We start from the raw sequence: 27,939 nt of genomic DNA on the forward strand, positions 1-27,939 counted from the left end.
TTTTTTTTTTTTTCCGCCCACCCTCCTGCTTTTTTTTTTTTTTGGTCTTTTTGAGACAAGGTCTCCCTGTAGCCCCAGCTAGCCTGGAGCTTGCTATGTAGACCAGGCTGGCCTCCAGACTGGCCTCCATCTTACAGGGACTCACCTGTCTCTGCCTCCTGAGTGCTGATATTAATTAAAGGTGTGTACCACCATGCCTGGCTCTTATTCATCTACTGTGTTGGGGGTGTTGTTTTTGTTGTTACACAGCCTTCAGGTACATCAATTTATTAATATGAGATGTCGCTAAGTTTCTGTGGAGTGGGCCCTATATCTAATCAGAAAGTGGGTGGTTACCATCATTGCATTCATGTCACTATTGTACCCATGAACATATCTTCCCAGACCAGTCATTATTGTAATTCTCAGGATTGGGAATAGAATATTAATGAGGAATTATCTAGATCAAGGTAGCCTGCCTGTGGGCATGCTTGTGTGAGATTGTCTTGCTTGTTAATTGATGTGTGAAGCCTCAGCCCATTGTGGGCAGCACCATTCCCTATTCAAGAAGTCCTGAAATGTATAAGAAAGAAGAGAGCTAGCTGAGAGCAAGCAAGCAAAGATCCATGCATTTATTCTCTCTCTGCTCTTGACCATGGATATGAGCTTGAGTTCCTGCCTTGACTTCCATGAAATGATGACTGTAACTTGGAGTCATAAGCCAAATAAACATCCCCCCTGCTTTATGTCAGGGTGTTTGTCATGGAAACAGAAATGAAGCTAGAACAGCTCTTGTAAGGGCTTGTGGTAGCTAGAGGAGTAACAGATGCAGTGTGTATTTTGACTCTGACTGGCTGCTTTATTGAGACTAGATTGTACAGAGTCATGGGCAGAATTTGAAACATCAATTAAGACATAAATATTCCAGTCATGAGATGAAAATGGTGGCTCAGTCTAGGATTCTAGCTGATGAGGCTGCAAGAAGGCCTCAGGTTCTGAAGATGCAGTATGTGGTGTCAGCAGAATTGCCTGATGAGCTGAACATGAAGCATGAGAGAGGGAATTCATGGGTCATTTCAGGGTGTTTGCCTGGGCAACTGGCAGGGTGCAGTTGCCATCATTGGTTACAGGGAAAGCTGTCAAGGGTGAAGTAGGTCAGGAGTTAAATTTTGGATGCATGAATTTGAGATATCTGTGTCAGCAGGAACTCTGGAAAAATGAATGAATTGGATATGTAAGTTTGAGTTTCAGCATTCTGTCAGAGAGATTTAAAGTCAGAGGACTGAGATGAGATCACTAGGAGATAAACACTGAAAACAATAGAGTTCTGAAACAGTCTGTTCTTTTAAAAAAAATCTTGAAAAAGTAGAGGGGACAGCAAAGATAGAACATTAAAGGAAAGAAGGACAGTGAGGTATGAAGCATCCAACAGGCCTCTGTCAGGAGCAGAGAGGGGTCATTATGCTGGTGGTAAGATGACAGGATTGACAATTGGAAAGTGAAATAATAGTTGCTCAGTTAGTAGAAAAGTCATTTAAGAAAAGAATCATAAAATATGTACTTTTTTAAATTACTGTATTAAAATTATTTTGTTTCCAGGACAGCTGGGGCTACAGGGAGACCCTGTCTCAAAAGACAAAAAAATTTTTTTGTTTGTTTATATAATTTTAAATGTATTCTTTGAGAATTTCATACATGCATACAATATATTCTCAACACATCCCTCCCAACTCATGTCACTCCCCCTCCTTCATTTACCAAATTTAATTTCCTCTGTTTTTTTAAATAACTTAGTGAATCCAGTAAGCGCTGTATATGCATGGGTGTGGGGCCATCCATTGAAAATATTTTATTTTAGTACTAAAGCATACAAACTAATTCTTTCAAAAGCTTAGAAAGTCTTTAGTATGGTCTTACTAATTTGAAGTTCCATATATTCTTGGTAAAACAAAATACATCTTTGATGCATCTTCTGTGATTTGTAGTATTTGAATACTGGAACATACTTGTGGAACAAACTCAGCAAAGTGTCTATCCAGAGATTATTACAATTTTTTCTAATTTCATATAGTTATTTATACCTCAGGTGACATTTTTTCAGCAATTCCATTAAGGATTTCTAAAGTTCTCACTTATATTTCATAGCGGTAATTTTATTTTGTCAGCTTATTGAATATTAAAAATCATTCATTGAGTTCATCAGAAAGATGATTGGGGCACAAACACAAGTCACTCAGTAAATATGATTCAGTTCATGAGAACAGAAGTGCACAGGGTACTACCCACTGTGGTTGAGCCTTTGTTGGTTGATACTATGTAAGAGACTGGAAAGATCATTGAAAGCTCCAGCTGTTGGTTTGGTGGTAGCGTTGGGTAATCTAGTCCTTGCTAAGTATGTGCTATAAGCTCTGGGTTTGATTTCCCCAGCAGTATAAAAGCAAAATGTTCCTGCTCTGCCACTAACCATTTATCAGATACTCCCTAGTATTTACACATAATAAGTAGAGTGTTGAATCCATTGTGAACATAAATTAATTTACTTTCATAACAATTCTCTGTATATTTTCTCCATTTTTGTGGAAGAAATTGAGGCATAGCAAAACCAAGGCCATTTACCAAGTTCACACAATTAGGATAGAGTTAACCCTGAGGCTCAGACCCAGGTCTGTCTGACTCTCAGGGGATGATCCTAATCATACTGACCTATGGAGCTGTAACCTGACTTGTTCATGACATCATCTCCAAAGGTAAGGACAACATGAGAACTGGAGATGTAAAGAAACCTCTGATTTTCCCAGAGGTTTTTTGTTAATAGTCTGAGAATCTTGCTGGGGGTTGGGGAGTCAGTGAAGTAGAAAAGGCCGAGGATACGAGGAAAGGTAAGTGCTTCACCCAAAGAAACTGGGAGGAGTTTAGGAGACCAACATTTGCTCTAATGTAAGAGCACCCAATTTAGTATTAAATAGGAAAGCTGTCCTTTGACTTATTTTTAAACTCTTTATATCTGCTTATTGTATCCAGGCTCTGCTGGTTTTCCCTCAAAACTGTTTCAAAAGTTCTATTTCTTTTATTCTTCCACCAGACGCTCTTAAAATACCCTTAAGGATTTCCATGGGTGAGATTCAGCCAGGCAACGATGGTTCTGATGACTTTGAATGTGAAAACACAGTATGTGTCTTAAATATCCGCAAACAGACATCATGGGATGATTTTTCAAAAGCAGTGAGTCAAGCTCTGACAAATCATTTCCAAGCAATCTCTTCTGATGGATGGTGGAGTCTGGAAGATGGAACATTTAATAACACTAGTGACTCCAGCATCGGCCTTGGCACAAGCAGTGTACAATCCATCAACCTAGGTATCAGCAGTCCTGCAATGAAGAGCGAGTTAAATGTCTGAGTTTATTTTTGTTTGTGGGCTTCCTAACCTCATAGTTCATTAACTAAACACATTCACAGCTTGCTTGTGGCAGCTGCCAGTGCCCAAAACCTTAAGCATTCACAATGAAGCCATTATATGATGTAGCCTGTTAATATAAAAACACTTTATGCCTCAAATAATGTTAGAAAGTAAAGAGTTTGAAAGCCTTTGATGAAATTTTTTATTATACTTGTTTGCAGATAAGTGCAAGAAACTAACCACCCTGCAGCTGCTTGCATATGCACAGATACTAAACATGACTCCAAATTTGATCTCAGGCTGTGCCAAGCTTGCTGTGATATAGTGCCACCTTACCTCCAGAACAAGTGTCTAAATTGGAAAGGGATAATTTAATGAAGATTATTAAAGTTCCCACATGTGATGGGTTAAAGTGGTCATTGCTAATTTCTATTTGTCAGGTACCACGAAGAACTTAAAAAAATAAGGTTTGCTTTCTGGTGAGCACAGTAAGTGCTCAGTAAATTTTAGTTTTCCTGGCTACTTTCTTCCCTCTTAGATCAAAATTAGCATCTGTAAGAAATCTTCTTTGTGAGGTCTGTGTTCAGTGCTTCATGAACAGTCCACACCAAAGCCACATGGTACAACTAACTGTGTATAAAAGTACTTGCCCAAATGCACATGGCTAATGAGCAGTACAGTCAGGATTTAGATCCCAGACTCTCTAGGAGGAAAGTACACTTCCAACAGCATCATGTTTGCAAAGAATGGTCAACATGAGGAAAAGGCAATGTATCAACTTATAAGCAACTTTCTTTTGCTTGCTCATATATGCAAATTAACTTTCAGATATAGCATCACTAGCTATTAGAGAAAGTTGTTTATGACAGTTTTTACATGATTATTAAAACTATTATTATGGAGCCATTATCATATGATTTAAAAATTGCATTAGGAGAATAATGCATGAGTGATTCTCAGGAACACATTTTTACCCACCCAGTACAGTATTATTCAGAGTATGGCTCTGTGCTGAGATTTCATACATGAAGACAAAACAGCAATGTTCTGAGGGAAGTGGCCCTCTACCTGCTCAGCTGGCAACTGGTAAAGATGAATGGATATTCACCATCATCCCATCTATATGCTTTTGTGAGCAGCAGCTGCTGAAGCCAGATTGTTCCAGTGTCCATGCTTGTCAGAGGCTTGTAGCATGCTCAAGTAGTATTTTAGATCTAAAAATCATTGAGTTTGGTGGTTAAAGGGCCGACTTTAGTGCCTTGATGGGGCCAGTTCATTTTTGGTAAATATGGAATTGTTGTTATAGGTAAGTGATTTTGTTGAGTCTACATTTAAAGGAATTTCAAACCAACTGAGAAGCACTGAGATAGGTACCTGAAATAATTGATCTGAAATCCTGAAAGAACACCCCAAAATTCTGGAATCTAAAACTTTACTATAAAAGATCTCAGTGACCAGATCATAAAAATATGGTATGTTCTCCGAGGTGTTGGGCTTTGTGAAGCAGGCAGCAGAAAAATTGCCAAGTAGTTTTAAATCATGAGATTTGCTTTTGAGAACTTAACTTTGGAAATATTTGTCTATATTTTTGTTCTTTAGATATTCCATTAATTCCTAATTTTGAGAAGTTTATGGATAGAACACCTTCCTTTTGACCTTCAACAAAAAATGTCATTAGGGAGTTAGCCCCTTGATGTGACCATATGCCTTTGACAATAGAAGCTCTAGATTTGTTAGCATCCCACAGAGAACATATGTTTGCCATTATGAAAGCATTACTTGAGCTCTCCCTGACATTTTTATTTCACTTCTTTTAGGAAATATGTCATGGTCAGCTGCTCAGAGCCTCTCCCAGTGCCCATGGGACTTCATGAAGAAGAAAAAGGTGGAACAGGTCACTGCGCTTTTGTCAGGTAGTGAAGGATATTCCAACCAGAATGATGTTTAAAGAATGTGTGTGCCTCATGGCTGACTCACAGGACCAGTTGCTAAACCTCAATGATTTCATCCTGACTCTTCTAGCCCTTCACATGTGACTCCCTCAATGAGGTGACTAGCTGTTTTCTGATCAAGGGGAGAAGACTCAGAAGCCCTGTTTCTGTCACCTGTGGTGATGTCTGCCCTGCTCACTGACTCCTGCTTCTTTCATTGCCTCCCTCATTAAAAGCAACACAGAGGCCAAACTGGCATGCTGCTGGGAGTGGCGGACTGTGTTAAAAATGTCTGGTGTTACTGTCTAGTACAGTGTTTGCCTAGTATGACTGTTATAATGGTTTTCATAATATTGAGAAAATACTATTTTCAAGACTGTGTTCATATTTATGACATCACAAATATATAGCCACTCAATGGTTATAGCAATCTAGTGAGTTGTGTTTCTGTTTATTTCCAATTTATATACAAAATTAAGTCTCAGATTGATTTTCTCCTATAATTTAGCTACTAAGTGTTTTTAGTCCTGAATTCTAAAAGGCTGCTGATTTATTTTTCATATATTTTCTAGACTTAGAAACATAGTTTTAAGGAACTTAAATCTTGACTAAAAGTTTTGTTGTCTGAATTGTTTAGTTACAGAAATTTTTATAAAGTTGAGTGTCTACCCTAGAAAACTGGTTTCAACTCAAGCAGTGCAGTGAGTGGCAGAACTTGGGGTGGTAGGCAGAAGGTAAAGGGGACCTGTTCATTATTGGTCAAGTCTAAAGCTTTCGGAAGAGTGAGATTATCTGTGACAACTTTTGCTTATGAACAATGGCACACTGAACCCAGAAACCAGCAGGCACAGCTCTGAAGTTGAGGCTAGATACTAGAGGCCCTGGCTGGGACTGCTGAGGTGGGTGGGCCTCCCTGAGAGAAGCAATTGTGAGCTGGGTGCTCCCAGGTATCCAGGACAATGACTGTTTACCAACCAGTAAAAAGGTGTCAAGAGTCACTCTAATGAATTTTAACCAAATGTCAGCCTATATAAGTCCACACATATCCTATTTCTTTCATGATGTTATGAGGCATCTTGATCATCTATATTTAACACATATTTAACACAAATTTTCTTCTCTGTATTTATTTCTCACAGGTCCCCAAGAAGGCTGCCTCAGTAGTGTGACTTACGCATCCATGATCCCACTTCAGATGCTACAGAACTACCTCAGGCTGGTAGGTTGATAATGCCGCACAGAGTCTCACCCTCTGGTCTCTGCTACTACAATATCCATGAGGTTGCCCATGGGGATGAGAGTGAGAGCCCCATCCACCCTGTGCCTGGGGTTCTGGTGACTCTTTTTCCCCAGCAATCCCCTCCCTGTCAGACTGCCTATGACTGGTCTGGATTCACTGTGAGCCAGGTATTCATTTCCTCAACCCAGAGGCCATCTATGACTAATGAAGTGCTTTAATTTGGGCAGTCACAAGTTGCCTGCCCTTTATCATCAAATTACAGACATGGAAAGGAGTAGCCCTAGAGATCAAGATGCCTATGAGCTTTTATAATTTAAAATTGAGAAAATATGCTCATGATGGTTAGAATATTGACTTTTTTACAGAACCCAAATAATTATAGTTTATACAGAACCAAATTTAATTTTCTCCCATATCTACTTTGCTGCAGAGGTCTAGGGATGGGGAAAAGGCAAAGTGACAGCCCCAGGGAATCCCCATCTATTTCCCCTGCTCACTGCTCACAGCTTACAGACCAAAATTTCAGATCATGTTTCTGCTGAGCAGGCAAGTGTGTCCTGTTGTGGGACAACTATGTGCCCTGCTAAAACTAGGCAGTATATTACCAAAAAGAAGAGGATTTCTCGAGAAAAGTAGCATATTTAGATATAAAATAGACAACTAAATACCTTTCATTCCCTATATAGTGCGTGGCAGGTAATATGCTAAGTGCTTTTATGTGTCCTGTTTGTTTATAATATCCCTATGAGATTGATAGTCACTGCTTTCTAAATGAATAAAAAAAAAGGAAAGAGAAGTTTAAAAGAAAAAAAAAAGGTCACATGATCAAAGCCACATATTTAAGCATTGAAGTTGTAGAAGTCCCTGTGTGTCTGAGTGAGATCTACTAAAAACTAATACAAATAGTTTAAGATAATAAGGAAATAAAATTTTTCCTGGCTGCCTTAGATAGTGTTCTGATTTGTTTCTCCATTGCTGTGACAAAACACTCTGATCAATACCAACTTGGGGAGGAAAGGGTTTATTTGGCTTACATCTCTCAGGTCAGAGTTCATCCGGGAGCGCAAGGTAGGAACTCGGGGCAGGAACCTGGAGGCAGGAGCTGGAGCATAGGCCATGGAGGAATACTGCTTACTGGCTTGTTTCCCTGAACCCTGCTCAGCCTGCTTTCTTATGCAACACAGGCCCACCTGCCCAGGGATAGCACCACCCACAGTGGGCTGGGCCCTCCCACATCACTCAACAATCAAGAAGGTGCCCCATGGACATGGCCACAGGCCAGTCCAATGAAGGCAATTCCCAAATTGAGGCTCCCTCAACCCAGGTGTGTCAAGTTGACATTAAAGCTAACCATCACAGATAGCCTTTTTAAAAAGGAGTTAGATTGTGACCCTTTACACAAGCTCTTTCCATAAAATATAAGTTAATGTCTTTATTTTCACTCCTAATGTAGGGGGAAAAAATTACTCAAGAGCCAATTCCTGTGCTGTAACTGGGCTCAGAGTCAGAACAGGCACGTAGCATTTTTCCCTAAGGGACATTTTCACTCTTTTCTTCTTCTTTGCTATGTATTCCTTTTTGGCAGAAGCTTCCAAGTATGCCAGAGAGAGAGAGCTCCAGCTCATTCTTGAAATTAAGTGAAAGCCTAATGGTGTGGCTACCTGATTTTCAGGAATGTGAGCCTCACTGTGGGTCCCTACACTTCCTTCTCTCCAGTCTCAGCATCTCTGTATCAAACCAAATTGTCACCCAGGGCTTTTCATTCACCTTTTTAAATGATAAAATCATCACAAACCAAAACTATAACAAACTTAAAGGTCTTTAAAAATATTTTAGTAATTATATTATGTGTATAAGTATATTGCCTGCATGCATGTAAGCGTACCTGTATTATGCAGTGCCTATCCAGGACAGATGAAAACATCATATCCCCCTGGAACTGGAGTTAGGGCAGTTGTTAGCTGACATACAGGTTCTGGGAATCAAACCCCAGTCCTCTGCAAGAGCAGCCAGTGCTCTTAACCGCTGAGCCATCTCTCTGTCTTCCAGACTTAAAGATCCTGATTGGTCTTCTTTCACAACACTTCATTCCACTAAGTAGAATAAATATTTAAGTGAGCCCTGCAGAAAAGTTTGGGGTTTTGAGAGAAGGGCTGAGGAGAAAAGAGGGGAAGAATAGGAGTATGGTGGTACACACCTGTGACCTCAGCTCTTGGGAGGTCCAGGCAGGAGGATCAGGAGTTCAAGGTCATCCTCCCTTGCATAAGGAGTTGGAGGGCAGCCTAGGTTACAGGACATCCTATCTCAAAAAGTATACAACAGAAACCATCACTACCACTGCAAAAGGAACAGGTGGTCATTTCCCAATTTTCTTCCCTGTAAAGCAAAAACAGGAAGGCAGAGCCATAGAAAACTGGCTAGTTAACATCTGGTTGCATTTTATAAAGACTGAAGCAGAGAGAGCTTCATTATTGGGCCTATTGACACTATTACCTGTGATCTTTCTTGATTTCTCAAGAAAAAAATAGTACAGGTAAAAACTTAGTTTCAGTTTGGTGGTGTGGGTGATATAATTTTGGACTTTAGTATGGTCTGTTGGAGCCCAATGCAGGAACATGCTCCAAAACAATGGGCTTTTGTGGTTTTTAATTTTAATTTTTTAATTTAACCCTTTTGAGACAAGGTCTTGCATCGTTCATACTGGCATAAAACTCATGATAAAGCCTAGGCTAATTTTGTATTCATAATCTTTCTGCCTCTAAGTGCTAAGGTTGTGGGAATGTTCCATGATATCTTTCTCATGCTATTATTATTATTATTATTATTATTATTATTAATTTACTTTCAGATGTGGTCTTGTAATATATCCTATACTGGCCTCAAACTCATGTCAGTGCTCCTCCCTTTGTTTCCCAGTGCTGAGATTATAGGCATAAGTCATTATTCCCAGGTCTGTTAGAATCTTTATTTAATATAATGAACAGAAAGGCCATACAACTGGACTAAAACCAAACATTAGCACCAACTAGCCAATCTGTAAAATGAAATTCCTAATAGTCATATTAAATGAAATGCATTACTAATAATATACCTACATATGTGCATCCTGGTTAATAAGGCAGTTTGACTACCAATGATGAACAAGCTAAACTGAATGAACACTGTTAATTTTATTCTTAATTTAATGAGTGCCCATGGGAGCTTTTTAGCTCTAACAATTAACTCTTAGACAAATATAAAAAAAAATATTACCCAACAGTTTCTTCAGAACAAAGTGAATGGGGCAATCATAACTTGCAATGGCTGTAATTCCTCTTCCACATACAATTATAACCCTTTTAAGAGGAAAGACCATGTGTTATGAATTTTGATGCCCCAGTAGTCACTTAATTCAGTTGTTTGACAGTTGTGTGTTATATTAGGGGCTTTCTACATTCAGGCAGTAGTTGGAAGGCTTCAGGTTATTGATGTATGTATATAAGACATGGTCTTTGACCTCGTGGAGCTTATATTCTAATGGGAGGAGTCAATATAAAATAATAATTCTGAGCCAGATATGCATGGTGGTGCATGCCTTTAATCCCAGCACTCAGGACACAGAAGCAGGCAGATTTCTGTGAAATCAAAGCCAGCCTAGTCTCAAGAGTGAGTCTCAGACTAACTGGAGCTACTGGGAGACTATATCGCCAATTGACAAAATAGTAGTAGTAGTAGTAGTAGTAGTAGTAGTAGTAGTAATATAATAATAATAAAACTCTGGAAGGAAATGAGGAAGCAATCTATTCTGAGCCAAATGTGAATGACCATAGCCTAGCCTGGGTACCCAGGTTCAAGTTCCCCTGAATGCCTAATCCATCATGGAAGACATGACATGAACGTTTAGACTCACAAAAAATAAGTAAAAAAGTCAGCACATTTACCAATTACTTTGATAGAACATCAAGTTGGTAGACTACAGCTAAGTGTGAAAATCTCTTCTATAGATTTTATTATTATTTAATTTGTTAATTTGAGGGGAGACAGTTTTGTTATGTAGCTCAAACCAACCCCCTCAAACTCACAGAATAGCCCAGGTGACCATCAACTCCTGATTCTCCTGCCTCAGCTTCCAGAGTGCTAGGATTACAGAGAAATGCCGCCACATCTGTGTCACGTGCTGTGTCATCACCACACCCAACCTCAGATTAGGATGTTATTGTCATCATTCTCTGCTTTAGTGAGATCTGCTAAGCTTCATGATACATTCAAATAAATGAAACTCTCAGTCACAAAAATATCATCACACAAAAATGTTAATGTGAAAGGACATTTAAAAACCCAAGATAACCAAAATACTTTTGTCCTTGACATGCAATCTCCAATCTCTCCACAATTAAGACACTCTAGGCAGCCATGATTAAGCAGTTTTTAGGGTATAGACACACCTTTGGAAAGCTACAGTTCCCATAGGTTATGTGATGGCAAGAAGTAATTACATACATAAAGAAAACAAAGCAGGTAAAGAGCACATGGAAGAGGGGCAGCAAAACATCTGTCTTTGTAGATGAAGTTGGGAAAAATCTGACTACACTGACATTTGAACTGAAAACCTGGTGAAAGTGCAGCACTAGAGGCTTACAGAGGGAATTTGACGCAGAAGGAATCAGAGGCAAAGGTATCTAGACTGATAATGAGGACTGGTAAGATAGTTTTGCAGGGAAAAATGCTTATCACCAAGTCTAACAACCTGAGATTGATCCCTGGATGGACACGATGGAAGGAAAGAATTGTCTCCCCTAAATTGTCCTCTGATATCTATATGTGTGCCATGGCATGCAAGTGTGGACATGGGTGAACACACATACATACACAATAAATAAATACATAAATAAATGTATTTAATGGACTGGTAATGGAATCTGAGAAGTGACTAGAAACTGACTTCTACAGGCAGGGCCTAAGCAAAGACTTGCGATCTTATCCTAGATATGATAGGAATCTATTGGGGGAGAGTTTAAGCCAGAGCAACTTGTTATTTATAAATAACAGTAGACAAGTTAATATGTATTTGAATTCTTGGAAATTTGTATTATAGGTATGTGAACATAGTAGCAAATTATGTTTATTGAGCATTTATCATATGCCAAGCTCTGTCCTAAGCATATTGACTGTCTCAGGCATTCTGGGGCTATGCACTTGCACCACTAATTTACAAGTACAGGTGACTAAGGAACATTTCAAGTAATGTAGTAAGACCCATAGGGTTGAACTTTGGCTGTCTGCATATGCGTATGTGCCATCCTAGTCCATTCTATTGATCAAGAATTGCAGTAATCAGCTTTTATTGCATATGTATTATATAAAAGGCAGGTATGAAAATCCATATGCAGAAAACCAAATGAACCAGACATTATATCAAGATTTTTTTTCTGTTTTTTTGTGAAAAAATTATTTTTAAATACTTTTACTGAAATGTTATCTGAATGCTAGTAAGCTTTAGCTACACATTCCTGAGTTGTAAGTGTTTAACTTCACTGAATTTTGAGTCACTGAAGTTCTTTGTTTAACTTATAGTAGTCGAAATTTTTCATTAAGTTAACTCAAACATGTATCTTAGCAAGTTTTCAATTTTATTATTTTATTCTACCTTGTATTTCAATAATTCAGTATCTTTGGATACTTACTAGAACAATCCTTGTGTAGCTCATCTTAATCAGACTCTGAGGCTGGGTATGGTGACACAGCATGTGGAAGGCTAAGACAAGAGAATCACTAATTCAAAGCTAGCCTGGGTTATAATAATGAGACCTCAATCAGTCAATCAACCAATCAGTCAACTGAAGCACTTTGAATTCTTTGGGATATGACCCTTGAGATTCTTCCTCCTGTTTGCTACTAGCTACAAAATGGATCCTGATGTCCCTCAAGATTGGTCATAGAAGACTTGACTTTTTTGCATATACCCTCCAAATAAAATCTGCTGCATTTCTATGAAAACAATGTTGCAGATGAGGTTGTGTCTAAGCATCACACAAAAAACTCCATCAGTCTTTAGCAGATGAACTGGGCCAGCCTGATCCTGTCCAGAGCATCAAGAAGCAAAGCTGAGTGAGCTCCTAGTGCTAGGAGAAAGCATTTCTCTAGTATGAGAAGACAGAGATGGCTCAGGTACCATTAGATCCTTTGGCTTCCATGGCGAAGTGAAAGAAGATTCTGGAAAGTAAGTTGAAGGTCAGCCCAGATGGCAGCTGGATCTGGAAAAGTTCATACATGCTTGAGGCTGGCTGGCCAGGGAGCCACTGTATCTAATGGTAAAATCATATAATTCTAATGGTTTCAAAACTGGCTATAAAATCCAAATCATTTGTGTCAATAAATGAGGACCTGTCACCCTGCACTCAGGAGGCTGAGGTAGGAGGAGTGCTGTAAGTTCAAAGATCACTTAGGCTACAAAGGGAGACCCTATCTCGTAATTAAATGAATAAATAAATAAATAATAAAATAGAGGACCAAATTTTATTTGATGTTAGTAATCAAATCTGATATTGGCTTTTAGAGTTTCAATAAACTAAATATATGTAGTGTGTGTCTACATATGTAAATTGCAGTTTTTCTTGCATTCCTGTTTATTCCTTTATTCTATAGAGGGACCTCAGACAATGGTTACAGATCACTAACATGACGGACCTCTGTTTTGTTTTTTGCTTTTTTTTTTTTAATATTCCAAATGCTAGTTCTGCAGACTTCTAGATCATTCACGCTCTCACACACCTACCCTATGAGTGGCCCTTCTGTCATTTCAGGCATTGCCAGGTTTTGTACTACCTCATCAAATAATGCAGGTTTGCACTGGTTAGCTTTCAAACCTGTAAAAAGAAATTTCTAGGAATTCTATTAGGACCATAGATGTTTGGGAGAACTGTACAACAAGTTGACAGTAACAGTCATTCATGCCTCTACAAAATAAATTATTTCTTTGAAATTGAGTGTCAGAAGTTGAAATGAAATTCCTAGGTATAAAGCATGTGACTTTAAGTGACAGCTCTCTCGATTTTATTGGTGCAGTAAAGCTCTTTTGTTTTTCACTCTCTTTTGAGTTTACTGTCTCAGCATAGCTGGCCCCAAGCTTTTTCTGGGCATCAGCTTTTCCTCAGACTCATGACAAGTGGAACAGCAAACAAAAGTTGAGGCTCTATTGCTTTAAGATGCCACAAATCTGAAAGCACAATGCAGTTACCATGTTGGCGGTTATTGAGCTCTTGTAATCCTGCTCTGCAGACAAACGTAGAGGAAAAATGAAAGAATGAATAGTGCATTGTTGAGGTCACTTTTTTCCAGGATCCCTGTGCCTCACAAAGCACTGTTGGCATGTGATGAGCTGCCTGAACAAAAGAATAAAAGGGATTGGTACCAATTGCGATAATGACACCAGTGTCCTTACTAATAAGCAGAAATCTCACATTGTATAGGAGATAATTCTGGTGACTATGATTCAGACTACAATTTCAGAAGTTGAATTTGATTTTGTTTTTCAAACAGATCTCCTTTCAACACAAAACCTTTCCATCACCACTCCCATCCAAAAAAAAAAAACAAAAAAAACAAAAAAAAAATCTCTATCTACACAGAGCCCTCTGCTGGAGGCAGGAGGCATGGCTTTTCATTATATCTAAGATTTTGACATTTAGAGAAATGTGATTTGGTAACTCTGAAACAGATGAATACTTTTCTGGACAAAGCTGTTCCTATTTATACCAATCTCAACAGACTAACTGTAATTTACTTCCAATAATTAATTTCTGCTTAAGATTTAAAATGGCAACCAGTACACCTATGTATAATGAAATAGAAAAAAAAGTCCAACAAATCAGTAAGCTCTGAAATGAGAGGAGACCATTATTATAATGGTCTAGAATGATCTAGAAATCTGTACACTTGCTTTCTCTTTACCTACACAGTTCATGTAGTTATTTGTATTGTACCTTATCCCACAAGGGTATTATACCATATAAACACAAAGGTTTACCGCTAGTGAAAGATCTATTCAATACATTTCAAATTGAATGTTTACTGTCTTTTACCCCTAAAAAAGCATAATCTGAGAACAAATGAGGTATTGGAATTTAAGACAGCTTATCTATGAAGCTGGATCCTTTGCCGTTATATGATTTCAAAATCAATCTTCAGGAAGCATAGGCAGCTTGTCAGGATAGCTGTAATGAACAGAGCACTGTTGTCTTCTGAAATGCAACAAGATTAAATTTCAGTGCTTGCTGGAAGTCTCAGGGGTAGAATTTTTAGCAAATCCTGAAAATCTGTATCCTGTTTCACTAGTGTGAAACAATTCATTCCTTGTAAAATAATTTCTAGCCTGTATTTCATAGCAATTTGGGATTAATTTGAAGGGCTTGAGAGTTCTGGTTTAAAACTGCACCTGGCTAGCAATGCCTAATGCACAATTTACCACTGAGGTCCTTTTTGAAAAGTGATAAAACCTCACAAAAACAGAAAAAAGGACCAAGATTTCCCCTTGGCAAGAATCTGAACTTTTTCTGCTCCCTTTGTCATTGTAGAGAATTAGGCTCGTTTATGTGAAGCCTTTCTAAATCGGGTAGGAAAGCACTGCCTTCCTTTACTATATTCCTGATGATTCAGGAGTGAAATACTGACACCAGTGAGAAAACTGAGCAGTTGGGCTCTCCTTTGCTGCACTGTGAGATTCTCTTCGACTCCTTGTCATTACAAGTCTTTCCACATCCATTTAGCGAATGTAGAGACACCAAACAAGAAGTTGATAGAGATTGGTGACAAAGTGCCAAGTCCTGAGAGACATACCACTCATGAACGCTTTCATGGGGCTGGAGATGAACAGCCTGGCCTGCAGTTCATCCTCATGCACTTGACTGCTGGGTTGGGCAGCAGGATCCTTAGCAAACTGTTAGAGTCGAGAGTTTAACCAGCAGCTGCAGACACCAGCCTGTCATCTACCTAGTGACCTCTAGGGATTCAGCCAGAAAAGTAGTAGAAAACAAGTGTTCCCCACATCCTGCCTTATAACGAAAAGTTACCATGGTTTCACAGCATTTAAACAATATAAAAAATTGACATTATACCCATAGAAGGATACTGTCGAACAAATTGTCATTCTGAGAATACTGCTTTGACAAATATCATAAGTTGAGTGGCTTATGGACAATAGAAATTTATATTTCATGGTTTTAGAGATTGGGATATTCAAGATTAAGGCACCAGTAGATACAGGGTCTAGTGAGGGTCTGTTTACTTGTTATAAGTAGTGTCTTCTTACTATTTCCTCACATGGTAGAAGGGGTAAAACCTCTTGCTCATACCTTTCATAAGACACTGATCTCTCTCAAAGGCCCCACTTCTTAATTCTATCACCTTAAGTAGAAGTCAGGATCTATGAATGGGAGGGGGCAAGTACATTCAGATTGTAGCCCTAGAAAAATCAACAAAATGTGTGGCAAATTTTCTGGAATATGAAGAGATGAGACAATGAAAGCAGTGCAAGAAAGTAATTTTGGACATAAGATGAAAGAGGAGAGTGTTGGAAAGAAGGTGGGTGTGGAAAGGAACTATAACTAGAAATGTAGGGACATAAGTTGTACTAGAACCAATAAAGAGTAGAACCAGGAAAGTCTGCATTCAGGGTTGTGTGAGGCTAACTCAGGAGTTCTCTCAGCAGGTAGACCAGAAGGACAGAGTTATAGTGATGGGATAGAGGACAGATATCCTCACAGAGAACAGAAAGAAGCTCTGCAGACGTTCCTTAGACGTACTGCAGATGTTCCTTAGAAATACTGCAGATGTTGCGTAGAAGTGCAGACAACCAGAAGAGACGACATCACCAAAAACATAATTGAAGAAAAAAAGTTCCAACTGTGCAGATTCTATTTAATAATGGGAGAAAGAGACCATAGCTAGACAAATCTGAGAAACATTTTAGAATTATAATTTTAATCCCATATATCCCTCGTGATTCCTACTTTGTAAGTACAAATGAGAACAGATGATATTTAAATTATGGTATTTCAATTTAAATTTTCCCAGGAGTCTTATAGTATTATCAGGTCTCAGTCCAGCAACTGAACCTCAGCTGGCATTTCTAGAATATTATTCTATGTTTCTGGAGAAGTCCTGACTTCAGTCTTGGTCCTTGCCTACACCTCTACTATTGGTTCATATGCTACCAATACTACAGAAAACAGCCTGTGCCACTGCTGAGTGCATCTTATGGTTTTAGATCTTTATGTTTCCTGGACAACTACAGCCACTGTTGTGTCTCCTATAGACATTAGTAAGTTCTTATTGAAGGCTTACCGGTAACAGAATACTATTTAACTCAGAGGAAAACCATTCATGGCTATCAGATACATTGTCTTTCAGAGCCTAATACCCAGTCCCAAGCTCAAACTCACTATCAAGGGGCCCCTGAAAAATACTTCCCTTCTTTAACTTATGTGACACCTGACAGACAACTATTGGTTCCCCCACACACACAACCCCACACACACGTTCACTCACTCACATTACTATAGCTTCTGGAAGCATGTCTTAGTTTTCTGAAAGGTCACAGATCCTCTTAAAATGCTTCATGTAAACAAAAAAGGTTCCTTGTCCTAGTCTAAGAGTTTCTCTTCAAACCTTTTAGGACCCAAGGACATATTTACTTCTTCACCGAATCCCACACGGACTATACTAAAGAGTATTGTCTTCCCATTTGTTCTCAAAGGGACAGCCTCACAAATCAAGTAGCCACACCACAGAGGCACAAAATGTCTTTATTGACACAATCCACAAAGAGAACAGATCTTTCATGTTAATATTTCTCTGAGTCTAGGTCACTCAATCTTCACACATGAAAGTATCACTTGCATCAGTTAGGTTGGCATTGCATGTATCTGGGTCCTTTTCTGTAAGACCTTTTCAAGAAAAAAACTAAGTCTATGCTGGGAATAGTGACTCACCCCTTGGATGACAAAAGTGGGAGGTTAGCTTGACCTCCACATCCTGCTTCAGACATTATTGCTTCTGCTATGTGTGGACAATAATTGATTTTCTATTCAAGGGCAGACTAACGCTCCATATGTTCACAGCAAGATGTTCATAAGTAGAATATAGTTTTCTTTAAAACAAAATAAAAACCAAAACCTAAAGATACCTATGCAAAAAGTTTCCTCTTCTCTTTCTTTCCTCCCTCCTTCTCTCTCCATCTTTCTTTCTTTCTTTCTCTCTCTCTCTTTCTTTCTTTCTTTCTTAGTAGCTGTCTCTAGATTTGTTTGAAACACTGAATTCCAAAACAGAATGACAAGTAAAGTTAATCTAGGAGTTGTATATTCATCAAGATGTCTTTTACCTAAATCATACACAAAAATATTCTTTTGATGTTCAACAACAGCTGTAAAAAGATCTCACTCATCTGTCCTATCAAAAGCATAAATGCATACATACACACAACCACCATGCAAGTAAAAACTGGAAGAACACAAAGAATTTCCAGCAGTCACTTCTGAATGCTGACACTATCAGGGGCTTTGATTCTGCTTCTTAAATTTCTATGTATTTTATAAAATTTTCTTGACAAAATGAATTGTTATTCTAATTACTATGAAGCAAGGTAAGGTCTGGTAAATTTAAGGTAAGAATCATTTGTAAAAGACAAAATATAAGAACTGTGTTTCTCAGAATGTAGAACCTCCTACAGAAAACAGTGGAAAGTATAAAATGTCAGCTATGGCTCAATGCAATTTGCCTGTGTTTCATGTTCTAAATGAAAGATTTGACATATCTGCTAAATATTGCTAATCTCAAATATTTTTACTGTTTTGAATGCCTGAGAATAGTCAGAGAATTCCATTCTTGCGTACTGCCTTTCCCTTCTCAACCTACCATCTTCACCAAGGGCTCTTCTTGATTTGGAACAGGTTGAACAATATCATAACGTCATTTTCCATGGCCCAGAAGGAAGCTTGCAAGACTATATAGCACATCAGCTTGCTCTCTGCATCAAGGTACTGATTGTTTTCATACTATCTGCTTTTCTTTGAAAACTGTGAAGGGTGTAGAACTAACAGCCTTGTTTTCTTACCACAGAACAGACAGTTGGCTGCAGGATTCTCCTGTGAAATAGTGAGAGCTGAGGTGGATCCAGGTTTCTCCAAGGAACAGCTAGTTGACCTGTTCATCAGTAGTGGTAAGACGGTTTCAGAGAACCGAATTGTGATAACTCAAAAGCATGTACTTAAATGCAAGCATTGAAAGGAAATCAACTTTTTAGTTATGCAATGTTTTAGTAATTTAATAACTGTGGGATGAAAATTGGGAATCCAAATGAACACTTGCAAAATAACAGTTATTTCTGTCATTGTACTAGTTGGTCATCTTGAACTTTCCTTTTTCTTTTTTTAAGAAGTATCTATTTATTTATTTATTGTATTTGTATATGTATGAGTATACATATGTATACCATGTATGTGCAGTGCCTGCCAAGGCCAGGGACCCTCCTAGAACTGGAGTTATGGGCAGTTGTGAGCCACCCATCATGGGTATCGAGAACCAAACCCAGGTCCTCTGCAAAAACAGCAAACATTCTTAACCACTGAGCCATATCTTTAGCCCCTCTTTTTTATTTTTATAAATTATTAATTGTTCTGAACATACTATCATCAACAGTGGTATACCAAGGGAAGAGGTAATAGAAATAGTTTTCATCTTAGTGGGTACTGCATATTGCACCTTTGATGTTGCCTAGAATTGTTGGTACATGGTAATAAAATGAAACACTGGTTTTTAGTAAATTTATTCACAAATTGTAATAATGCATCCATTGTTCTTGATGAACTTGTTCTGAGTGAACTTCTCTCTTCACTTTACCATTGTTCCACTATTGGTTAGCATTTTGGTACATATTGCATGCAATAATTAACTCGTTTAATCTTTACAACATCCCTCTGTAAGTAGCTATCATTATTTCTATTCCAAAATGGGATATCAGAACCACATTAAACATTATTAATATAGTTTATCTGTGAGTTTTCCACAGCCTGACACCCCAAGTTTCACTGTAGGTAGAATTGGCCTACCCTGCCTGGCATAGCTGTGAGACAAAAATGAAATGGACCCAGCTTCAGTTGCAAAGGAGTCTGGCCACAGAGACACCTGGGGAGGGCTGAAGGACGTAGCTCCAAGAATCCAAAGGATTGAGACATTACAAATCTTAACAGGAGGGCAAGGTATGCCTCATCTGTGGAGCTTTGATAAATGGAGTTGCCTTGTGGCCCTGGAAACCATAGATCAAGCTGAGGAAGACAGAAACCACCTGCAGTTTCTAAGTTAAAAAAATAGTTAAGAACAAGTTTAGAGAACTGAGAATTCCATAAACCTGAAACACACTTTGGAGGCAGGAAAATCTTATTAAAATCTGAATGTCTACATACAACACAGGCAAGTCTTTGACTAGAAGCCTGTGAGACAGCTACAGGACACTGTTTTCTCTGGCAATAATACCAATCATGGCTAACATTTACCAAGTTCTTACTCTGGTAGACCCTATTCTGAAAACTGTATTTATTAACTGACAGCTCTCTGAGAGGGCATTCGCTGTCCTTGGTTTGTAATCATGAAAATACTTGAAGATGTTGAATCCTCTACCCTGTGATCCCACAGAAAGGATGTAGAGCAAAAATCAAATTCAAGCAACCTGGCTTCTAAGCATAGCCTTCCTCAACGCCAGCCATAGCTCTTTAAAAATTCCTCTGTGCTTAATGTTCACTTCTCTCTTAATTATTGAACAAAAGTGCCCTATAACTTTTCAACTTTTAGTATTGTGTCACCTCAAGGTAAGAATCTAAAATGTTTTGATCTCATTCTGTCAGGGTGGATGGCAAGTACGGGCTGAGCTCTTTTGTAAGCATAGACAGCTAAGAAAGTTGGAAAGTGATGAACAAGTCATGAAGGATGCAACAGGAACCAGCCCAGCATCACAGAATTTGTGCTTGCCATCATCTTATAAAGAACTCTCCAAGTTTCCCAACTCGAAGTGGGGGCCCTAGTCTTAAAACTCACTTCCCACTGGTAGGCTTGAAAATTCAAGTGCCCATTAGGTACATTAAAGGATGAAGGCAGCCAAGTAGGATTACAGGGAGCAGGGACATATGTCCCATCTTCAAGGTACGGTCCCTTCAGTTCTGGTAGCTTGTTTCCTGTGGGAGTCTAGAACCACTTTTATGAGATCTTAGTATTTGAAGGAAAAATCCAAAAATTCAGATCTATAAGTAAAACCTTTTGGCTTTGTTCCTTTCATCAAGTTAACTTGTTTTTCCCTCTGTTTATGGAATCACTTCTAAGACCCCGTGCATGCTAAGAAGTACCCTAGGCTGTCTCTCAGCCCTTTACTATTCTAATCTGTGTGGGTGTGTATGTTCTCTCTCTCTATCTCCCTCCCTCCCTCCCTCTCATCCTCCCTTCCCCCCCCTTTCTCCCTTTCTCCCTCTCTCTCTGTGCATGTGTGTATATGTATATGGAGATTAACTTTGGGTGCTGTTTCTCAAGTACTGTCCACCTAGCTTTTGGAGACAAGTTCTCTGTAACTTAGCTTGCTAATTATGCTAGGCTAGCTAGCCAGTGATCTCAAGAAATCCTCCTGTCTCTGCCTCTTAGCACTGGGACTGCAGGTACAAGTCAGCACATGTAGCTTTTTATGTGAGTACTAGGAATTGAACTTGGGTTTTAATGCCTTCCCAGGAAGTGCTTTACCAAGTAAGCTCTCTCTCCAGCCCATATTCTAATTTTTAAGCAATATGATAAATACAGAATCACCTACTCACCTTTGTCCACATCAAGTCCATGGTCCTACCTAGCCTAGCCAGTCACCGTGTGCCTTTTCATATCCATTCCTGGTAGAACTATCTTATGACTTCTTACCTGTTGTTTCTCCTTCCTGCATATTTGCCACTGGCCAGCAGACTTCTGATCCAAAACTGCTTGTGATTCTGGCCCCCGCATCCCTCCATTGCCCCCAAACTAAGCCAGTGCTGTTCAATACTTTACTGTAAGGCTTGGATGTGTCTGAGTTGCCTATCTGAACTTTTCAAAGTAGAAGTGTGTGATCTAGAAGAAAATAGTTTCTCTTCTCTACGTGTCCTTTGTCTTTCCACCTTCCATGTCTTTGCTAAAACCTGAGCCAACCACCTTCTTCAGACTTGCTAGGGAAATTCAGAAAAATGAGCACAACAGGGCAGATGAAAAATGGGAGAAAGAACTATGTGAGGTAGAGGTGGAGGTGGAGATAGCTGTTTCACATGGTTGAAGAGGATGAGAAAGGTCACCATTAGGCAAAAGAGCCCCATGGCCTCCAGGAGAGCAAAGCCCAGAAATCGAGTAGGAAAAGAAGTTACTTCAGAGAAGGGTTCCTACATAGCCGATGATGAAACTCCCAAACACACTCCAGAGCCAGCCTCCACAACTGTGGAAGCCCCATCCTGCATGAACTTTGCCGAGTGTCAATGTCCCTCGAAATGGCCCTGGATTGGAAACCGTAGCTAAGAACAAGTGAAGGCAAGGCATGGTGGGACTTCCAAGCTTCTGAGTCTGTTGTCTGCCAATGTCTCTGGTCAGTTCGACACCACTGCAGATAGCCGGTGACTTAATAGCTGAGAGGCACTCCTGACCAAGGAGCAGGCAGAGACAAACTTGGAACAGGCATCCATTTTCAGGGGTGAGGGGCCAAGGTAGGAGAGCTGCTCCCAGTGCCGAGAAAACAGAGCCACTCCTGCCTTTTTATCAAGAAACGAAAATGATCAGATCAGTAAGTATCTATGTGCTCCTGGGTATTAACCTTATTTTCTCTAAAAATAGAGACTTACACCACTCGGTTACACATCAAACATATCTTCCAAGCAAGCACAGCACATAGCTTACTGTATTTGTTCTTCTCTATCACTCTATGGGATAAAACCTGCTGAAAGAGCCACAGAGAATGAATAAAAGAGCAAAAATCACAAGAAGAAGAGCAACAAATTGTAATAGCTTTAAGAATCCAAAACTTACATGGAATGTGAAATTGTGCCAGTGAAGGAAAGAGTAAGAACAAAAGAAGTCTCGGAAAGAATGACAGAGCACTTTGAGTAGCATAAATCATCTTGTATTTATTTAGTTCAAAATAACATTTTCCTTCTCATATTGCCTTTTGTGAGAGTCACATCACATGACTTTTATTTGGTTAGGAGGGTGTGCATGCATATTACAATTGACTCAACTTCCTCCTGAGCAGAAGGCATGAAGCTGGGTCAGCAAGACAGATGGCTATTAAAATTGCATGTGGCAGCAAGTGGTGAAATAGAAGAAAATTTAAATTAGATCAGTATTTTAAGATAACTCTTCAACTTCCTGGGAGAACTGTGTTGTTTAGAATAGAGAATGAAGTTACTGTAATAATAGTAGATGAGGATGATCATTGACATCTCCACAAGTGGATGTACCTTCTCAGGCCCACATTACTGGCTCTTTGAAGCGTTTCCCTATATTTTTCACTTGGTCTCTCAGAGCATTGTTCCTGCAGATACTTAAGTGGTCAGTGTAAAAGGGCTGTTTTCAGTCCCAGTGAGGTGATTATAGGCACAGGGCCACCTTAGACAGAGTTTGGGTTTAGCTGCAGAACTGTTTAGCTCTAGTTGTGATACATTAACTACTTTCGGACTGCAAAGTGTTGCTGCGTAATCAAGGATTTTTGATGGAAGGATAGAAATAACTGAGATGCAGCCCGAACCTCTATTTCCAGTTAAAATTGCCAACCTCCAGGAGAGGAATGGGGCCAATACAATCTCTAATTTTTGAAAAGATTCTTTCAGAAGTGAGCTTTGAGGTAGCATAAGGCAAAGGGATCCCAAAGGGCTGAGTTTCTATCCATGTATCAAAAGAAATCCGCAGACATAAAATGGGGTGAGTGGTTTTCATTTACACCTCCGGAAACCCTGATCAAAGACTGGCTAAACTTTCACCCTCAAAATTTGGTAATGAGCTCTTGCTTTTGCGGTTGGTTAACCTGTAGACCTGAAACTATGCTAAATATCCTAAACAAGAGACATGCTCTTTCTCAGGTAAACTAAAAATTACTTTTGCGCAATTTTGTCTAAGGTAAGGGGTCACACAGAGAAGTGGATGGTAAGGAAAGACTAAAGAAAGACATGAGGCCAGCAGCATTAAACACAGTTTCTCACCAGTGATGCCCACACTCTGTGCTTGATTGGTACCTCACGAGAGACCAAGATACAGATGAGGTAAAAGCCTAAACCTGGTGGTTATGGACAACAGACTTCATCTATTCCTTTTCTTCATAAACTCTGAGAGTCCACTATCAATTAAGTCAGCTTTTTCCTAGTGGACCAAGAAAATGATTCTTTTCCCATGAGCCTTCCTGTACTCCTGCACATCTACTCATTTTATTGCCAGACTGATGGTCCTCCTTCCCCCTCCCCTCTTTATCCCTCCTCCACCACTACTGCTCCCAATCTCAGAAAGGTTTCACTCCCCAGACACATCAGACGTTAAACACAGCCCATCCCACCATTGTCTGTCCCAGCACATTCTAACTGGTACAGCAGTGGCAGAGCCACTTGGATGAGCCATGCACTTAACACAAATCAGAGAAAATCTAGAATTTTTCAGTTCTAAGTTACAGGAAAATATATGTAAACCTAATGGTTTAGATGAGTGTTTTACCACAAAGTAGAAAGGTTTGTTAGTTTTTTATTACTATTTTAACCAGTTACAGTTTCGTCTATAATACATATATACAAACATGTTTAACCCAGGCTTGCTTCATACTTTTGATCTTCCTACCTGTACCTCCCACTGCTGTTCACATACATATATTTCTGAGATAGTGTTTGAAACTTAAGAAACACAGGAATTAAATGATCACATTAGACCCTAGTGTGATGCCCACTCCCCAGACACTAGGAAACTGAGAATTGGGTCCTCTTTCTAGTCTAATTTTTAAAGCTAATTATCTGAAGAGATTCACTTATGATTATATTAGTTATTTTTCTGTTGCTATGATACAACACCTTGTCCAAGACAACTTATAGAAGGAAGAGTTTATTTGGCTTAAGAGTTCCAGAGGAAGAGTCCATAATGGCGGGGGAGGCCTGGCCACAGAGGTGGCTGAAAGAGACAGTGAAACACTCACATCTTCAAGCAGTCACAGGAAGCAGAATGAAATTGGAAATCCACCAAGGCCTAAGAACTCTCAAAGCCCATCTGCAGTGGCGTGCTTCCTCCCACATGGCCACACATCCTAAAGGTTCCATGATCTTCTGCAGCCCCTGGAACTGGGGACCAAGTGTCCAAATACTTAGTGTCGATAGGGGACATTCTCATTCTAACCACCACAACAATGTTCACGGATCCCTTAGAGAGTGGAAATGCACTCATATCTACAGTAACCAGAAGGAACATAAAGCATTATCCTGCGGGTATTCATGACAAGTAGAGTGCTTCCCAATGTTACTCACAAGTACTTTAAATTGATTTTTCCTCATTCAAGATTGATTTGACTATGACCAAGACATCTTAAATCTTCTAAAAATTTTAAAATTTTAATTTTTTAATTAATTGCCATATAAGGCTTGCTGTATTTATGGCTTAGCTAAAACAATAATGGTATATGAGAGCTTCGTAGGTGCCAAGCATGGTGTTATGGGAGTTTTGTGTAACGCTTTGTTCATTTTCTGTAAGTAATAACTTCCCATTTAGTTTACATATTTCAATTTGGGTTGATACACAGTCATTCCCTCTCACCTGAGTAGAAGGGATGAGATGGGAGGCACTAGATTTGACTCCTTTCTTAACATTGCTTCCGAAACTTTAGTCGAATCACTTCACACTCCGTGAGACCCGTGAAATGAGGGCTAGGATGTACTTATGTCTGTGAAGCCTTGCCTATGTAATGCTATGTGTGTGTGTGTGACTTAAAGGTAACTTAGGGAGGGTTTTACCTTTTATACTATGAAGCATATAAAATACTACTTATACTTACAGATCAGTGAATAATTTTAAATAAATTAGCCATTTAGCCCAGCTTTGGGAAAGTACCTGTGTGTCTTTCCCTGCTCATAAATCCTTTCTTCTGGAGGTAACTAATCATTATTCTATCTTTTGTAATAAGAATTTCTCAGCAGTTTTCTTGTACATGCTGAGGATTGAATCCAGGACCTCATATTTACGAGGAAAGCATTTTATTACAGAGCCCCATCTCTAGCTCTTAATATACCTTTACATTTTTATTACCTATGTATAAATCCATAAATTAAATATGCAGCATTGATTGCTTAGAATTTTACATGGTGAAATCATATTGTATATATTCCTTGGTGACTTGTTTAATTAATGTATTGCTTGTGACAGCTTTCTATGTTGTTAGTTATCATTTCTGTTGTGTGAATATACCCGTTTATCCATTGTTGATGGACTTTGGGTGGGTTCTGCCCAAGATCTGTTGTGTAAATGGGGTAGATCACTGTGTATTTCTTCAACTGTGTCAAATACTCTCACACCATCCTCTATATCTGTAGTCATTCTTCCCTAGCAATCTCAGAGCATGTCCACCACACTACATTTTTGCTAATATATCTTCCTACTTTTGAATTTTTGCAAATTTGTGGATGTTTTGCAAAAGTATTAACCTTTATTTTTTTTTCTGACCACAGCTTGTCTGATCCCTGTGAAACAACCTCCCATTAAGAAGAAAATAATCATCATCTTAGAAAATTTGGAAAAATCTTCATTGTCTGAATTATTGGGGGACTTTTTAGCACCTCTGGAAAACCACAGCACTGAAAGTCCATGGACTTTCCAAAAAGGTAAAAGTAGTAGAGAAAACAGGCTCAGAAGCCACCTCTGTGGCATAGTGGTCAGTAGCTGGGGCCTAGGCCATGTGTTTCCAGGTTCTTGACCTCTTATTCAGGAATGAGCCCATGTGGATCACAAGGTAGCAGGGAAATTTTATTCAAAAGCAAAGCAATAGTACAGAGCAGAATGGATTGCAGCCTCAAGACTGAGCGAAGATACTCAGTGATCTCAATTGTTGTTTGGGGCTTCTTTTTATGGGTTCAAAAGAAGGAGGAGTTTGGTTGCTAAGAGGGGTAGAATTGGAAGTTCTCTATTTTGATTAAAAGATTTGGAATGTGTAAGCCTTTGCTTATTGCGCATGACCCTTCCCTTAATGCATGCCAAATTATACATAGTCATAAGATAGTAAATAGGGTATTATCCCTAAAAGATCACTTGGGGACACAGTTTTGCCTTACTGTGCACGCACCCTAAACCAATCTAAGCTGGATTGGCCATTGCCCATAGTTCATGGACTGTGTTCTAAGATGTGTTTGAATAGAAACAGGGCTTTATGGATGGGTTGCTAAGGAAAGTAACTTATTTCCATTGTTTAAAGCAGTCATACATGCAGCTCAATGCAGGTAGAGGTCAAGGTTGTTAGATGATTGTTCAGAGAGAGTGTAAACAGGGCCCAAGTCAAGTAGAATGAGTCCCAGGTTGCTAAACGACTCCTTATGATTGATCACCTCAGTTTCCCTATAATCTTTCTATTCTCAAAGTTACAAATTACACTTCATGCTCTTTATCTGCATTTTTGCCATACTATGACTGAGTTTGGACCATGGCTTGGTTGTTTTAGGAAATGGAACATCTGAATGCTATTACTTCCATGAGAACTGCTTTCTGATGGGAACCATTGCCAAGGCCTGTCTCCAGGGCTCCGACCTGCTGGTGCAGCAGCACTTCCGCTGGGTTCAGCTGCGGTGGGATTGCGAGCCCATGCAAGGACTGCTGCAAAGATTTTTACGCAGGAAAGTTGTGACAAAGGTAACAAATAGAAACTGCAACCTACCAAGTAGCGGGTGGGGAGTTTAACCTGGGTTTGAGTTCCACTTACTATGTGGCCCCAGGCAAGGATAATCTATGATAATTCCAGGGTTAAATAAGATCATGAATGCACAACAGTTTCTGTATTATATTAACAATAAGAAAATGGGAATAGATTTTACTGTTCCATTATTAGAAAAAGTATATAAAAGCTGTTGATTTTTTTGGATATTAAGTACAAGAAAAGTTAACATTTTACTGGTCTTATTGATGGTTTTCAAGGACTCTCATCAAGTTCTAAACCCTATGGAAGGTTAGATTTGAAAATTAATCTCTGTTCTTAAGGAAACCCATTGCTTTCTTGGAGCCTTCAGAACAGTACCCTTCCCCTAGTGGCAATTTTAATATAAAGGTATTACCCTGTGGTTGTAAATATTGTAAAGTTGTGTACAAAATGTAGAGCTCTTTATCTTCTGACACATTCTCAAAACTAGTAATGTTTTGATAATTTTT

At 39.1% G+C, this 27,939-nt stretch overlaps 1 protein-coding gene across 5 annotated transcripts in view; it reads left to right on the forward strand.

The window, feature by feature from the left end:
- Cttnbp2 (cortactin binding protein 2) overlaps positions 1-27,939 on the forward strand; it is a 173,312-nt gene that overhangs the window by 118,944 nt on the left and 26,429 nt on the right. For all 5 annotated transcript variants that reach the window (XR_003850181.1, XM_008837185.3, XM_008837200.3 and 2 more), the window contains 7 exons: positions 3,062-3,337; positions 5,196-5,291; positions 6,449-6,528; positions 18,474-18,560; positions 18,643-18,742; positions 26,256-26,408; positions 27,239-27,426. Coding sequence is in view for 4 of the 5 variants with exons in the window: in XM_008837185.3 (XP_008835407.1) it covers positions 3,062-3,337; positions 5,196-5,291; positions 6,449-6,528; positions 18,474-18,560; positions 18,643-18,742; positions 26,256-26,408; positions 27,239-27,426 (980 nt within the window). In the remaining variant the exon portion in view is untranslated. The remainder of the gene's footprint in view (positions 1-3,061; positions 3,338-5,195; positions 5,292-6,448; positions 6,529-18,473; positions 18,561-18,642; positions 18,743-26,255; positions 26,409-27,238; positions 27,427-27,939) is intronic.

The sequence above is a fragment of the Nannospalax galili genome, unplaced genomic scaffold (genome assembly GCF_000622305.1).
Source record: "Nannospalax galili isolate Female #2095 unplaced genomic scaffold, S.galili_v1.0 scaffold171, whole genome shotgun sequence".
Lineage (NCBI taxonomy): Eukaryota > Metazoa > Chordata > Mammalia > Rodentia > Spalacidae > Nannospalax > Nannospalax galili.